The 12,633-nt window shown below is 37.7% G+C and overlaps 1 protein-coding gene across 5 annotated transcripts in view; it reads left to right on the forward strand.

Annotated features, from left to right (window-relative positions):
• The window catches only part of RELCH (RAB11 binding and LisH domain, coiled-coil and HEAT repeat containing), a 128,916-nt gene that overhangs the window by 33,479 nt on the left and 82,804 nt on the right, over window positions 1–12,633 (forward strand). For all 5 annotated transcript variants that reach the window (XM_062201766.1, XM_062201767.1, XM_062201768.1 and 2 more), the window contains exons 3-5: window positions 2,557–2,628; window positions 2,740–2,795; window positions 2,894–3,007. In XM_062201766.1, the coding sequence (XP_062057750.1) occupies window positions 2,557–2,628; window positions 2,740–2,795; window positions 2,894–3,007 (242 nt within the window). The remainder of the gene's footprint in view (window positions 1–2,556; window positions 2,629–2,739; window positions 2,796–2,893; window positions 3,008–12,633) is intronic.

A 12,633-nucleotide genomic window follows, 5' to 3' on the forward strand; every position in this document is an offset into this window, starting at 1 on the left:
TCATCAAATATTTTTTAGAAGAATCATAATATTTGAAAAAACTTTGAAGTTATTTAGTTCAATGTATCATTTTACAGGGTAATTAATTTGGGGCTTTAATGCAATGTTTTAATTAACGCAAATTCCTATGTGCTTAAATACAACACTGCTATTAAAGGACCTTTATTGTAAAACTCTTTCTCACATAACTGAAGTTACTTGATCATACTGTGCCTTAATAGAGCATCAAAGAAATGCCTTTGTCTTTTAAAATCTATGTTGTATATCAAGAAACATGCAGCAGAGTGAATTCATTTTGATAGGCACTATCTTTTCCAAGTGCTGGTAATGTCTTAATAAAATTTGGCAATATATATGTATATGTGCATAAAAATATGAATTCTTGCCGTCTGACATGGGTTTTTCTGGCTTTCTGTGCCTTAATCTTTCAGTGTTTTGCTCTTTGTCATCTGAACCTTCACCAATTGAATTTTGAGTTTTTCCTGGTTTGTGTTTTAACCAGTTTTTTTCCCTTTCATTTTTTCATGTTTCTATCATTGTGGTATAGGGCATTTCTGATCTGCAATTGTTCTGTAATATGTCAGTAAATTTCAAGTCATTTGAAAGCATAAATTTATTTAAGGTACAGTTAGATATTTTCAGATCAAAATCAACTACTTCAAGTTCTGAAATTTAAAAAAGAAAAAGTAAACCAACATGCTATTTAAACCTTTTCCGTACTTGCCTTACACACTGAATGTGTATAGACTTTAATATAACTCTGAATTTCCAGAAGTGTAAGTTTTAGGGAAAATTTTATAACTTTGTTGCACAGAAATGTTTGCAGATCAGCATTGCTGACTACCAAAAAGCATATTTTAGCATATAGTGTCATCTGATTTTTATTTGTGCTTCTGTATTGCTGCAGTTAAATTCTGTGCATCAAAATAATTGGCCTTCATGTACTAGATGTATTCAATGACATCTTAAGTTTTTATTGAAAATATGCAAACTGCGTGAATCCTAATTTTTCCATATTTTTATATCTTTGTTGTCTCTGATAACATCTCATTTGACATCTTCATTTTTCAACTTATAATCAATCAGAAAAAAAAATATATCTTTAAGGTAAAAGCTTAAATTTCCTGTTTTTTATGCAGAACTATTTCACTACTATAATTTTTAATATCAGTTTGTGGCAAGGATCATTTAAGCTTCCCAGAGCTTCATTTAAGAAAGATGTCTTTTTTATCCAACTCTAAGCTTGCTTTTTGTTTGACACAATATAAATTTTAAGAAAATTTCCAGGATAAGACACATGGAGTTATATCTTTCTCATGATGAAATGTTTTATGAGTGTATTAAAATATTTCCTCAGTATACATGTTTATCTTATAACCAGACTATGAGAATATGAGAAATCTTTGAGCTTTGTTACTAATTGTTAACAAGATCAATCCTATTTGAAGAGTTATGAGAAACTTGAAAAAAAATTTTTTAAAGATTTATCCATCTATTTGAAAGTTACAGAGAGAGAGACAGAGAGAGACAGAGAGAGAAATCTTCTATCCGATGGTTCACTCCCCAAGTGGCTGCAACCACAGGGGCTGGGCCAGACCAAAGCTAGGAGCCAGGAGGTTCCTCCAGGTCTCCCACGTGGGTACGGGGGCCCAAGTACCTGAGCCACCCTCCATTGCCTTTCCAGATACATTAGCAGAGAGGTGGATCAGCGTTCTGGAGTAGCCAGAACAAGAACCAGCACCACTATGAGGTACTGGAGCCACAGGCCTGAAGCTTTTAAAATTTACATTATTTTAGTTAATATCCTTAGATAACTATACTTTTAGAAATGCATATAATCATTTGCTTCAGAATTATTATATTTAGAAATTAGAAGAAACCATTTCTACTCTTTGACTTTAAATGAAAACTAAAAAGCTTTGCAACCTTTTTTTGTTGTTTAACAACATCTGTGATTGCTTTTAGAAAATATATGCTTGTTTAAAGAAAAATTAACAGGTATCCCAACATTTGTTAAATACTTAAGCCATTTCCCTTCTTAACATTTTAACAAAGGGATCTATTTACTATTTTCTATACTGATTCTAATATTCTGAACAATGCATTGAAATATAACTTTTTAAAAAATCCCAAGGTTTTAGGGATTCATCTAATTCTTATTGATTCTCCTAAAATTATGTCAGCTGAAAACATCTCATTATATTTTCTTGCCTAGACTGTATGAAGCAGAACTATCCAGATTACTAATATTTTTATTTGCCTAAATGAGAGTATGCCATAGAATTTATTTTTAAGTAGAACTATCCTTTGTCAGACAGCTAGAACATTTGATTATAGTCCCCTGAATTCTATTAGAACTATGGAAAACATTCACCAGTTTGCTTGCAAATCAACTCTGCTGCATGCGTTCACAAATTTCATAAAGATTGCATGCTTTCTGTTTTCAATACAAATTGTATTTTTTTTTCATACCCATCCTTGCTTTTTATTTTTTTATTTTTGTTTCCCTTTTCTTGGTTGGATGCCTGTGTGTGTTTATTCCAAATCCCTGTCCAGTCCTGGAGTTTGAACTACGGAAAGCCAAGGAGACCATTCAGGCCCTCCGAGCCAACCTGACAAAGGCTGCAGGTGGTGTACATAAAACTTTTTTGAGACTTTTTCTACTTTGACAATGTAGAAGTAGCTAAGATATGTTAAAGTATAAAATAGTAAAGTATTATTTATATTTTTTTCCACCAGAACATGAAGTTCCTTTACAGGAACGGAAAAATTATAAATCAAGTCCTGAAATTCAGGTAGGTAAATAACAGATCTAAAAATGTTTTTGACTGGTAGCACAAATGTAGAAGGAGGAAAACTTACGGTTCTCCTTATGTCTGTATTTTACTTCTAGGAGCCAATCAAACCTCTTGAAAAGAGAGCTCTAAACTTCTTAGTCAATGAATTTTTATTGAAGAATAATTACAAGCTTACATCAATTACCTTTTCAGATGAAAATGATGATCAGGTAAAGTTACTTTTTAAAAAACAGTAATTTATTTACTTTTTAACTTATAATTTACCTAATTTCCCTTTTATCTACTTTACAATTTTTTAAAATTATACATATGGTAAAATTCTACAAGGCTAGTGTTATCTAGTATCTTGCCTACTCAATCTAGTTTTTTGTTGGTTTACAAGGCTTTTTATCTTTCCTTGTAGCTTTCTACATAAAGACTTGTCATTCTTTCCATATAACTTCCTACAACTCCCCATTACTATGTAATGCATTCATATTTGCATGTATTCCTAAAGTATGCTACTTTTTCACTATAAAGCACTTACTTGTTAATGTATACTTATAAATCCTGTTTAACCTCCTCAATAACACTATAATAATTAAAGTGTTAGATAAGTAGAAAACACAGTAATTAAGGGAGAATTTTGAATGAGTAATATGAGCTGTGACTGTGAAGAGGGCCCAGTTTTAAAACTTCATTGTTATTTTTCTGATAAAGTCTTGTAACCAAAGGAATGGTTTTAGTGTCATCTCTCAGATCTGGAATATCTTTTCTTCTTTGTGCTAATGATCAATTTGAATGTTATACTTTATATATTTTTTGAAGATTTATTTCTTTATCTTGAAAGTGTTAGAGAGAGGGAGAGATAGAGATCTTTGATCTGATGGTTCAGTCCCCAGATTGCTGCAGTGCCCAGCTCTGGGCTAGGCCAAAACCAGGAGCCAAGAGCTTCATCTGAGTCTCCCAAGTGGGTGGCAGGGACCAAAATACATGGCCATATCCCATTGCTTTTTCTTGGCCATTAGCAAGGAGCTGGACCAGAAGTGGAGAAGCTGGGACACAAACTAGCACCCATGTGGATGCTGGCGTCAGTGTTGCAGGCAGTGGCTTTACCCTCTGTGCCACAGTGCCAGCCCCTAAATCTTGTACTTGAGAAACTTATATGCTAGGGGGTTTGTTATGTGGAAGTCAGGCCATCATTTTAAAATTAAGATTAGTCTCTTGGTTCATAAAATTTCCCACTGATCTTTTAGCAAAAATACATACTCTCTAAGGGAACTGTCAGTTCCATTACTCACTTAATTACTGTAATGTATTTGGCAAAAATTAAATGTAATAAATATTTATCTCTTTATTTTTTTACTAAATAGTAGATTTACTGAACATATATTACATAAAAAACATTAGTAATATTTAGTAACATAAATATGATACTGTATTATACTATGATTATAGCTTAGGTAAATCAAGTTTAATAAATGATTAAAGAATGAATAAGGAATAGTTCTGAAGATGTTTTGAATAAAGAACAGTTTTGAAGATGAGTTGAAAGGATGCAGAATAAGAGGGGAAAGAATAAATGAAACACATTGAAAGCAAACAGCAACTTGATAAATTTAAACCTAGCTATATCAAACCATCCTACCACAATACATACATTTTTTTTAAAGATTTATTTATGTATTTGAAAGTCAGAGTTATACAGAGAGAGAGGGAAATGTCTTCCATCCGATGGTTCACTCCCCAGATGGCCGCGATGGCTGGAGCTGCGCTGATCCGAAGCCAGGAGCCAGAAGCTTCTTCTGGGTCTCCCACGTGGGTGCAGGGGCCCAAGGGCTTGGGCCATCTTGTACTGCTTTCCCAGGCCATAGCAGAGAGCTGGACAGGAAGTGGAGCAGCCGGGTCTCGAACTGGCACCCATATGGGATGCCAGTGCTTCAGGCCAGGGCGTTAACCCACTGTACCACAGCACCGGCCCCAATACATACATATTTTTTAAAATATTATTTATTTATTTATTTGAGAAACAGATTGACAGAGAGCTCGCATCTGCTCATTTATTCCCCAAATGCCTGAAATGGCCAGGGTAGGGTCAGGCCAAAGTAAGAAGCTGAGAACTCAGTCTAGGTCTCCCTCACAGATAGCAGGTAACCATGTACATGAACTATTACCTGCTGCATCCCAGGGTGCATGTTAACAGGAAGCGTCAGCCGGCGCCGTGGCTCAACAGGCTAATCCTCCACCTAGCGGCGCCGGCACCCCAGGTTCTAGTCCCGGTCGGGGCACCGGATTCTGTCCCAGATTCCCCTCTTCCAGGCCAGCTCTCTGCTATGGCCCAGGAGAGCAGTGGAGGATGGCCCAAGTGCTTGGGCCCTGCACCCCATGGGAGACCAGGAGAAGCACCTGGCTCCTGCCTTCGGATCAGCACGGTATGCCGGCCGCAGCGCGCCAGCCAGGGCAGCCATTGGAGGGTGAACCAACGGCAAAAGGAAGACCTTTCTCTCTATCTCACTCTCTAACTGTCCACTGCCTGTCAAAAAATAAAAAACAATAATAATAATAATAAAAAAAAACAGGAAGTGTCAATTGGGTGTGCAAATGATATTGAAACCCAAGCACTAGCAGGCGCCGTGGCTTAACAGGCTAATCCTCCACCTTGCTGCGCCGGCACACCGGGTTCTAGTCCCGGTGGGGGCGCCGGATTCTATCCCGGTTGCCCCTCTTCCAGGCCAGCTCTCTGCTATGGCCCGGGAGTGCAGTGGAGGATGGCCCAAGTCCTTGGGCCCTGCACCCGCATGGGAGACCAGGAGAAGCACATGGCTCCTGGCTTCGGATCAGCGAGATGCGCCGGCGGCAGCGGCCATTGGAGGGTGAACCAACGGCCAAAAGGAAGACCTTTCTCTCTCACTCTCACTCTCACTCTCACTCTCCACTCTGCCTGTCAAAAAAAAAAAAAGAAAGAAAGAAAGAAACCCAAGCACTATTATGTGGGCATCCCAACTGGTTCTTAATCCCTACACTAAACACTAACCCCAATTATATTACTTTTAAATATGTTTGTCACTAAGCTAAACTATATCATGGCCATAAAATACAACTTAATATTTAAGAGCTTTTAAGTTATATAAAATATGTCAGTAACAAAGATATGGAAAATCCCCTACTAGTTGGAAACTTATGAGTTAAATAATAAATCAAAAATGAAACTAAGAAGTATTTTGAACTAAATCAAGAAGAAAGTGAAACATATCAAACTTTGAGATAAAACTAAAACAGTAGTTAGAAGGAAAATTATAGTACTAATGTGTCTGTGTTAGTAACAAAGAAGGATATCAAATCAATAAGAAAGGCTTTACCTAAGAAAGAAAACCAAGTGAGACCTGAAGTAAGTATAAGAAAGAAAATAATAAAGATGAGGACATACATAAATGATGCAAACAACAGAAAACAATAGAGAAAAGACAGTGAAACAAAAATTAGTCCTTTGAGAATATCAGTAATATTGAAAGACCTATAGCCTGATGGATAGGGAAAAAACAAAGTATCAAAATTAAGAGTTAACAAGGTTACCTCGCTACATATTTTACTTAAATTCAAAGGTTTGTGAAGACATGTTATGAACAACACTACTTGAAAAAAGACAGTCACCAAAGCTCACTGAAGACAGAATATTTGAAGAAGTTTACTAAAGAAATTAAATTTGTAGTTAAAAACCTTCTCACAAATAATACTTCAACTCTCAGGTGTTTCATTGTAAATTCTAAACATTTAAGAAAGAGGAAATAACAGTTCTCCACAACATCTAGAATTTGAAGAAATAGAAATACTTCCCAATTCTGTGAAATCAGCATAATTCTGATATTAGAACAAAGACATTGTAAGGAAGAAAGATCACAGGCTAATTTCCCTTATAAATATAGATGCAGAAATTCTACATAACATTTTAGCAAATCAAATAATATGTAAAACAAATAACACTTCATGACCAAATGGGGTTTATCTTGGGAATGAAAGGCTGGCTTAATATCCAAAAATCAATCAGTATAATTTTAATGAGATACATAAAAGAGAAATCAGTCATCTGAAAAGATGCAGAAAAAACATTTGACACAGCCCAATGCCCAATTCCCTATAAAAATTTTAAAGAAAGTGGGAATGGAGGATGCTTTCTTCAGCTGATAAGAGGTATTTATAGAAAACCTATTGCTAACATCATATTTAATGGTAAAAGATGAAGAAAACAAGAATATATACTCTCACTACTTCTTCTCGACTTTGTACTTAAGATTCTACCTAGTGGAGTAAATAAAGTAAACGTATTAAAAGGCACATTTTAGAAATGAAAAAACAGACCGGCGCCGCAGCTCACTAGGCTAATCTGCCTGCAGCGCCAATACCCCGGGTTCTAGTCCCAGATGGGGCCCCGGATTCTAGTCCCGGTTGTTCCTCTTCCAGGCCAGCTCTCTGCTGTGGCCTGGGAAGGCAGTGGAGGATGGCCCAGGTCCTTGGGCCCTGCACCCACATGGGAGACCAGGAGGAAGTGCCTGGCTCCTGGCTTCAGATCAGCCCAGCGCAATGACAGTGGCAGCCATTTGGGGATGAACCAACGGAAGGAAGACCTTTCTCTCTGTCTCTCTCTCTCACTAACTCTGCCTGTCAAAAAATAAATTAATTAATTAAATAAGAAATGAAAAAATAACACTGTCTTCATTCCCTAATGACGTTATCATTTATGAAGAAAACCCTATAGCCAATCTGCAAACATACAAAAACAAATGATTATAGCATTGCTGCCGGAAATAAGATCAGTACACAAAAGTCAGTCATATTTTTGTATGCAAGCAACAAATAATGAAAAACTAGGAAATAACTTAGGAATAAATCTGACAGAGGCTTATGCACTGAAAACTATTAACTGAGCTGGGAGAAACTAAAGACTAAAACAAGTGAATAGATAATTGCACTCATGGATTAGAAGAATTAATATCATCAATGTGTTGATTATGGTTGCTATTTTTTTTTAACTTTTATTTAATGAATATAAATTTCCAGTGTACAGCTTATGGATTACAATGGCTTCCCCCTCCCATAACTTCCCTCCCACCCACAACCCTCCCCTCTCCCGCTCCCTCTCCCCTTCCATTTGCATCAAGATTCATTTTCAATTCTCTTTATATACAGAAGATCAATTTAGTATCAAGATTTCAACAGTTTGCACCCACATAGAAACACAAAGTGAAACATACTGTTTGAGTACTAGTTATAGCATTAAATCACAATGTACAGCACATTAAGGACAGAGATCCTGCATGAGGAGCAACTGCACAGTGACTCCTGTTGTTGACCCAACAAATTGACACTCTAGTTTATGGCGTATGGTTGCTATTTTTAATGTACTCCTAATCTCACTGGGATTTTTTTTTTTTTTAAGATTGATTTATTTAAAGGCAGCATTACAGAAAGAGAGAGAGTCAGAGATCTTCCTTCCTGTGGTTCACTCCCCAAATGGCAGCAACGGAAGAGTGCTGGGCCAGGCTGAAGCCAGGAGCCTAGAACTCCATCCAAGTCACCCACATGGGTGCTGGGGCCCAAGTACTTGGGCCATCCTCCACTGCTTTTCCAGGCACATCAGCAGGGAGTTGGATTGGAAGTGGAGCAGCCAGGACTTGAACCAGCCCCAGAATGGGATGCCAGCATCACAGACGGCAGCCTAACCCACTATGCCACAATGCCAGCCATGTACTGGGATTTTTTTTTTTAATATTTATTTATTTGAAAGGCAGAGTTACACAGAGAGAGAGAGATTGAGAGAAAAAGAAAGAGAGAGAGAAAGATCTTCCACCCACTGGTTCATTCCCCAAATGGTGGCAATAACCAGGGCTAGGCCAAGTTGAATCCAGGATCCAGGAGCTTCATCTAGGTCTGCCATGTGGGTGCAAGGGCCATCTTTACTGCTTTCCTAGGCACATTAGCAGGGAGCTGGATCAGAAGTGGAGCAGTGGGGACAACCGATGCCCATATGGGATGCCTGCTTTGCAGGCAGTGGCTTAACCCAGCATGCGATGGCACCAGACCTGCACTAGGCATTTTGTAGAAAGTAATGTATTTATCCCAAAATTCATATAGAATTGGAAGAAAACATTATAGCCAAAAGAACTTGAATAAGGAAGAATTGAGTTGGAGGACTTAAAGTACCTAACATCAAGTCTTTTTTTTTTTCTTTTTTTAAAGATTTATTTATTTATTTATTTATTTGAAAGTTAGAGTTACACAGAGAGAGAAGGAGAGGCAGAGAGAGAGAGAAGTCTTCCATCTGCTGGTTCACTCCCCAGATGGCTGCAACGGCTGGAGCTGCGCCAATAAGAAGCCAGGAGGCAGGAGCTTATTTCAGGTCTCGCACATGAGTGCAAGGACCCAAGGATGTGAGCCATCTTCTACTGCTTTCCCAGGCCATAGCATAGAACTGGATTGGAAGTGGTGCAGCCGGGACTCAAACTGGTACCCACATGGGATGCCGGCATTGCAGGTGGCAGCTTTACCTGCTAAGCCACAGCACCAGCCCCTTCAAGTCTTAAAAGGTACTTTAGTTCATACAGTGTCATATTTGTGTATAGATAAGTAAGTCAAAAGAATGAAAAGAGAGTTTAGAGACAGACTCACTTTTGATTGCTGAAAATGGTGAAGTAAGGGCTTCCTATTGTGGCACAGGCAATTAAGCCATCACTTGTGATGCTAGCATCCCATATTGGAATGCTGGTTTGAGTTCCAGCTGATCTGTTTCTGATCCACCTCCCTGGAAATGCACCTGTGAAAGGAGCAGGAGTTGGCTCAAGTTCTTGGGCTCTTGCTATTCATATGGGAGACCTGGCACAAACTAACCCTTGCCATTGCAGCCATTTGAAGAATGAACTAGCAAATAGACGATCTCTTTATCTTTCTGTCTCCATCACTCTACCTTTTAAATAAATATAGTAAATCTTTGGGGAACAAGAAGGCGAAGTAAATTTATTGTAGAAGAAGAGTATTTGTTATCCTTCTGCTATAAAATTGAACTTTGTACTGTTTATAAAAATGTTATCAAAATGAATCATAGTCTTAAATATGTATCCTAAAAGACTTCTAGGGCTGGCACAGCGGCACAGTAAGTTAATCCTCCGCCTATGGCCCCAGATCCCATATGGGCACCAATTCTAGTCCCGGCTGCTCCTCTTTCAATCCAGCTCTGTGCTGTGGCCTGGGAAAGCAGTAGAAGATGGCCCAAGTGCTTGGGCCCCTGCACCTGCCTGGGAGACTAGGAAGAAACACCTGGCTTCTGGCTTCGGATCAGTGCAGCTCCAGACGTTGTGGCCATTTGAGAAGTGAACCAGTGGACAGAAGACCTTTCTCTCTGTCTCTCCCTCTCACTGCCTGTAACTCTACCTCTCAAATAAATAAATAAAATCTTAAAAAAAAAAAAGACTTTTAAAGGAAAACATCAAGGGAAATCATTTCAGTCTGGGAAACTAAACAGACATTTCTTAGATATGACACCAAAAACATGGTATTGTCCATCAAATTTTCTCTCACTAAAATTAATAATTTCTACTCTTTGGAAAACCACTCTTAAGTGAATTGAGATAAACCATGAATTAGATGACAATGTTTGCAAGTAATATATCTGATAAACAATATAAAGACTTCTCTAAGTTCAAAATAAGAAATCAATCCAGTTTTTGAAAGAATGGACAAAAGGTTTAAACAAGTACTTCACCAAAGAAGAAATATCAATGGCAATTAAGCACAGGAAGAAGATGCTTAATATCTTTACTCATTAAGGAAATCCCAGTTAAGTCACCTTTGATACCAAGACCCATTTATTAGAATGTCTAAGTCTGTGCAAAGTCTTTGTAAGGATATGGGACAACTGGAAATATTACTGTTGCTGATTTTAAGCAAAAGGTAGATATGCGATTAATCTTAGGTGAATAATATATAAGAAGATATTTGAATATTATGTGTAATACTCCTTTAATATAATATATTTTTTGAAAACTTAAAATGTGTTATTGTTCACCAGGCATTATGCTAATTTTATTGATTATTACAAAAAGCAACAAAGGTGATAAGTATTACATTCATTTTACAGATGACCAGTTTATTTATTTATTTATTTATTTAAGATTTATTTATTTATTTGAAGGCATAGTTACAAAGAGGCAGAGGCGGGGAGAGAAAGAGAGATGTCTTCCATCCGTATGTTCACTCCCCTGATGGCTGCAATGACCAGAGCTATGCCGATCCAAAGCTAGGAGCCAGGAGCTTCTTCTGGGTCTCCCACATGGGTGCAGGGGCCCAAGGGCTTGGGTCATCTTCTACTACTTTCCCTGGCCATAGCAGAGAGTTGGATTGGAAGTGGTGCAGCCAGGACTCGAACCGGAGCCCATATGGGATGCTGGCATTGCAGGTGGTGGCTTTACCTGCTAAGCAACAGCGCCAGCCCTTTTAAGTGTTAAAAGGTACTTTAGTTCATACGGTGTAGCTTTATCTGCTACACCACAGCACTGGCCCCCAGATGACAAGTTTAGACTTCAAATTGAGTCACCATGGTAATAAATATAGACAGATACTTAGGTTTGATTTTTTTTTTCCAAAGCCTCTACTTTTAATACTTATATCTCCCTCAGATTTAATCTTCAATAACAGTTGTCCCAGTATTCAAATAAATCAAAGGATTAAGAGTTATCACATTTAGGATATTCAAATGAATCTGTCATGGTTTCTCAAAGAAGATCTTGTAAAGAAAATATAAGTGTTATAAGGTGTGAAATTAGTATAAAGTGTGTTATATTAGGAATGAAGAATGCCAAGACATTGAATTGCAAGTAGTTGATTGCTCTGGAACTTCACCAGTCCTTCCAAAACTCTGCTTACAGAATGCTTGAAATGCTATGACTTTTTGTACTTTTAATAATAAAATTGGGTTAGATTGAATTAAAGAGATGGTGCAATGCACAGTAAATCATAGAGCTACTAGTTGGGTTCCGAAAATTACCAAAATCACTTTTAATAACAGAAGTTAGATTCAAACAGCTACAGAAAGAAGATAAGCAGATTAAATTGCTCACTTACCCATTAGCTTTTGCACAGGTTAGAATAATAGGGAAGGAATAACAAAATGAAGATCACCAGTGAATTTTCTTATAATCTATAATAAAATGCACAATTTGTTAACTAAGACTTTTTTTAACCTAGACATGTTTTATGACTTCATGCAAATATTTGAGCTGTTTTAGAAGCTTGAATATTAATGTAAGTCTTAAGGTTAGGAGTTTACATTTTTGAGAGATTTAATAAGACTATACATATAGCATCTTTTTAAAAAAATTTATTTATGTGAAAGGCAGATTTATAGAGAAAGGGGGAGAGACACACAGAGAGAAACCTTCCATCTACCGATTCACTCCCCAAATCGCCACAATGGCTGGGGCTGGACCTGGCCTAAGCAAAAAGGCTGGAACTCCATCCAGGTATCCCATGTTGGTGGCAGGGGTTCAGGTACTTGGGTGTTCTTCCTTTGCTTCTCCAGGCACATAAGCAGGGAGCTGGATTGAAAGTGAGGGAGCCATTTCTAGCACTGGTGCCCATATGGGATGCCAGCATCTCAGGTAATGGCCCAACTCGCTCTGTCACAACACTGGCCCCATATATAACATATGACATCTAACACAATTAAACTTGTTTACCTGGAATATCAGAAAACTGATGTTCTTGAACAATGGAAGATATAATTTTTTAAAGATTTATGTATTTGAAAGGCCCAGTTGTGGGGCTAGAGGAAAGAAAGAGATCTTCCATCCAATGGTTCACTCCACAA

The sequence above is a fragment of the Lepus europaeus genome, chromosome 9 (assembly GCF_033115175.1).
Source record: "Lepus europaeus isolate LE1 chromosome 9, mLepTim1.pri, whole genome shotgun sequence".
In the NCBI taxonomy this organism is placed as follows: Eukaryota; Metazoa; Chordata; class Mammalia; order Lagomorpha; family Leporidae; genus Lepus; species Lepus europaeus.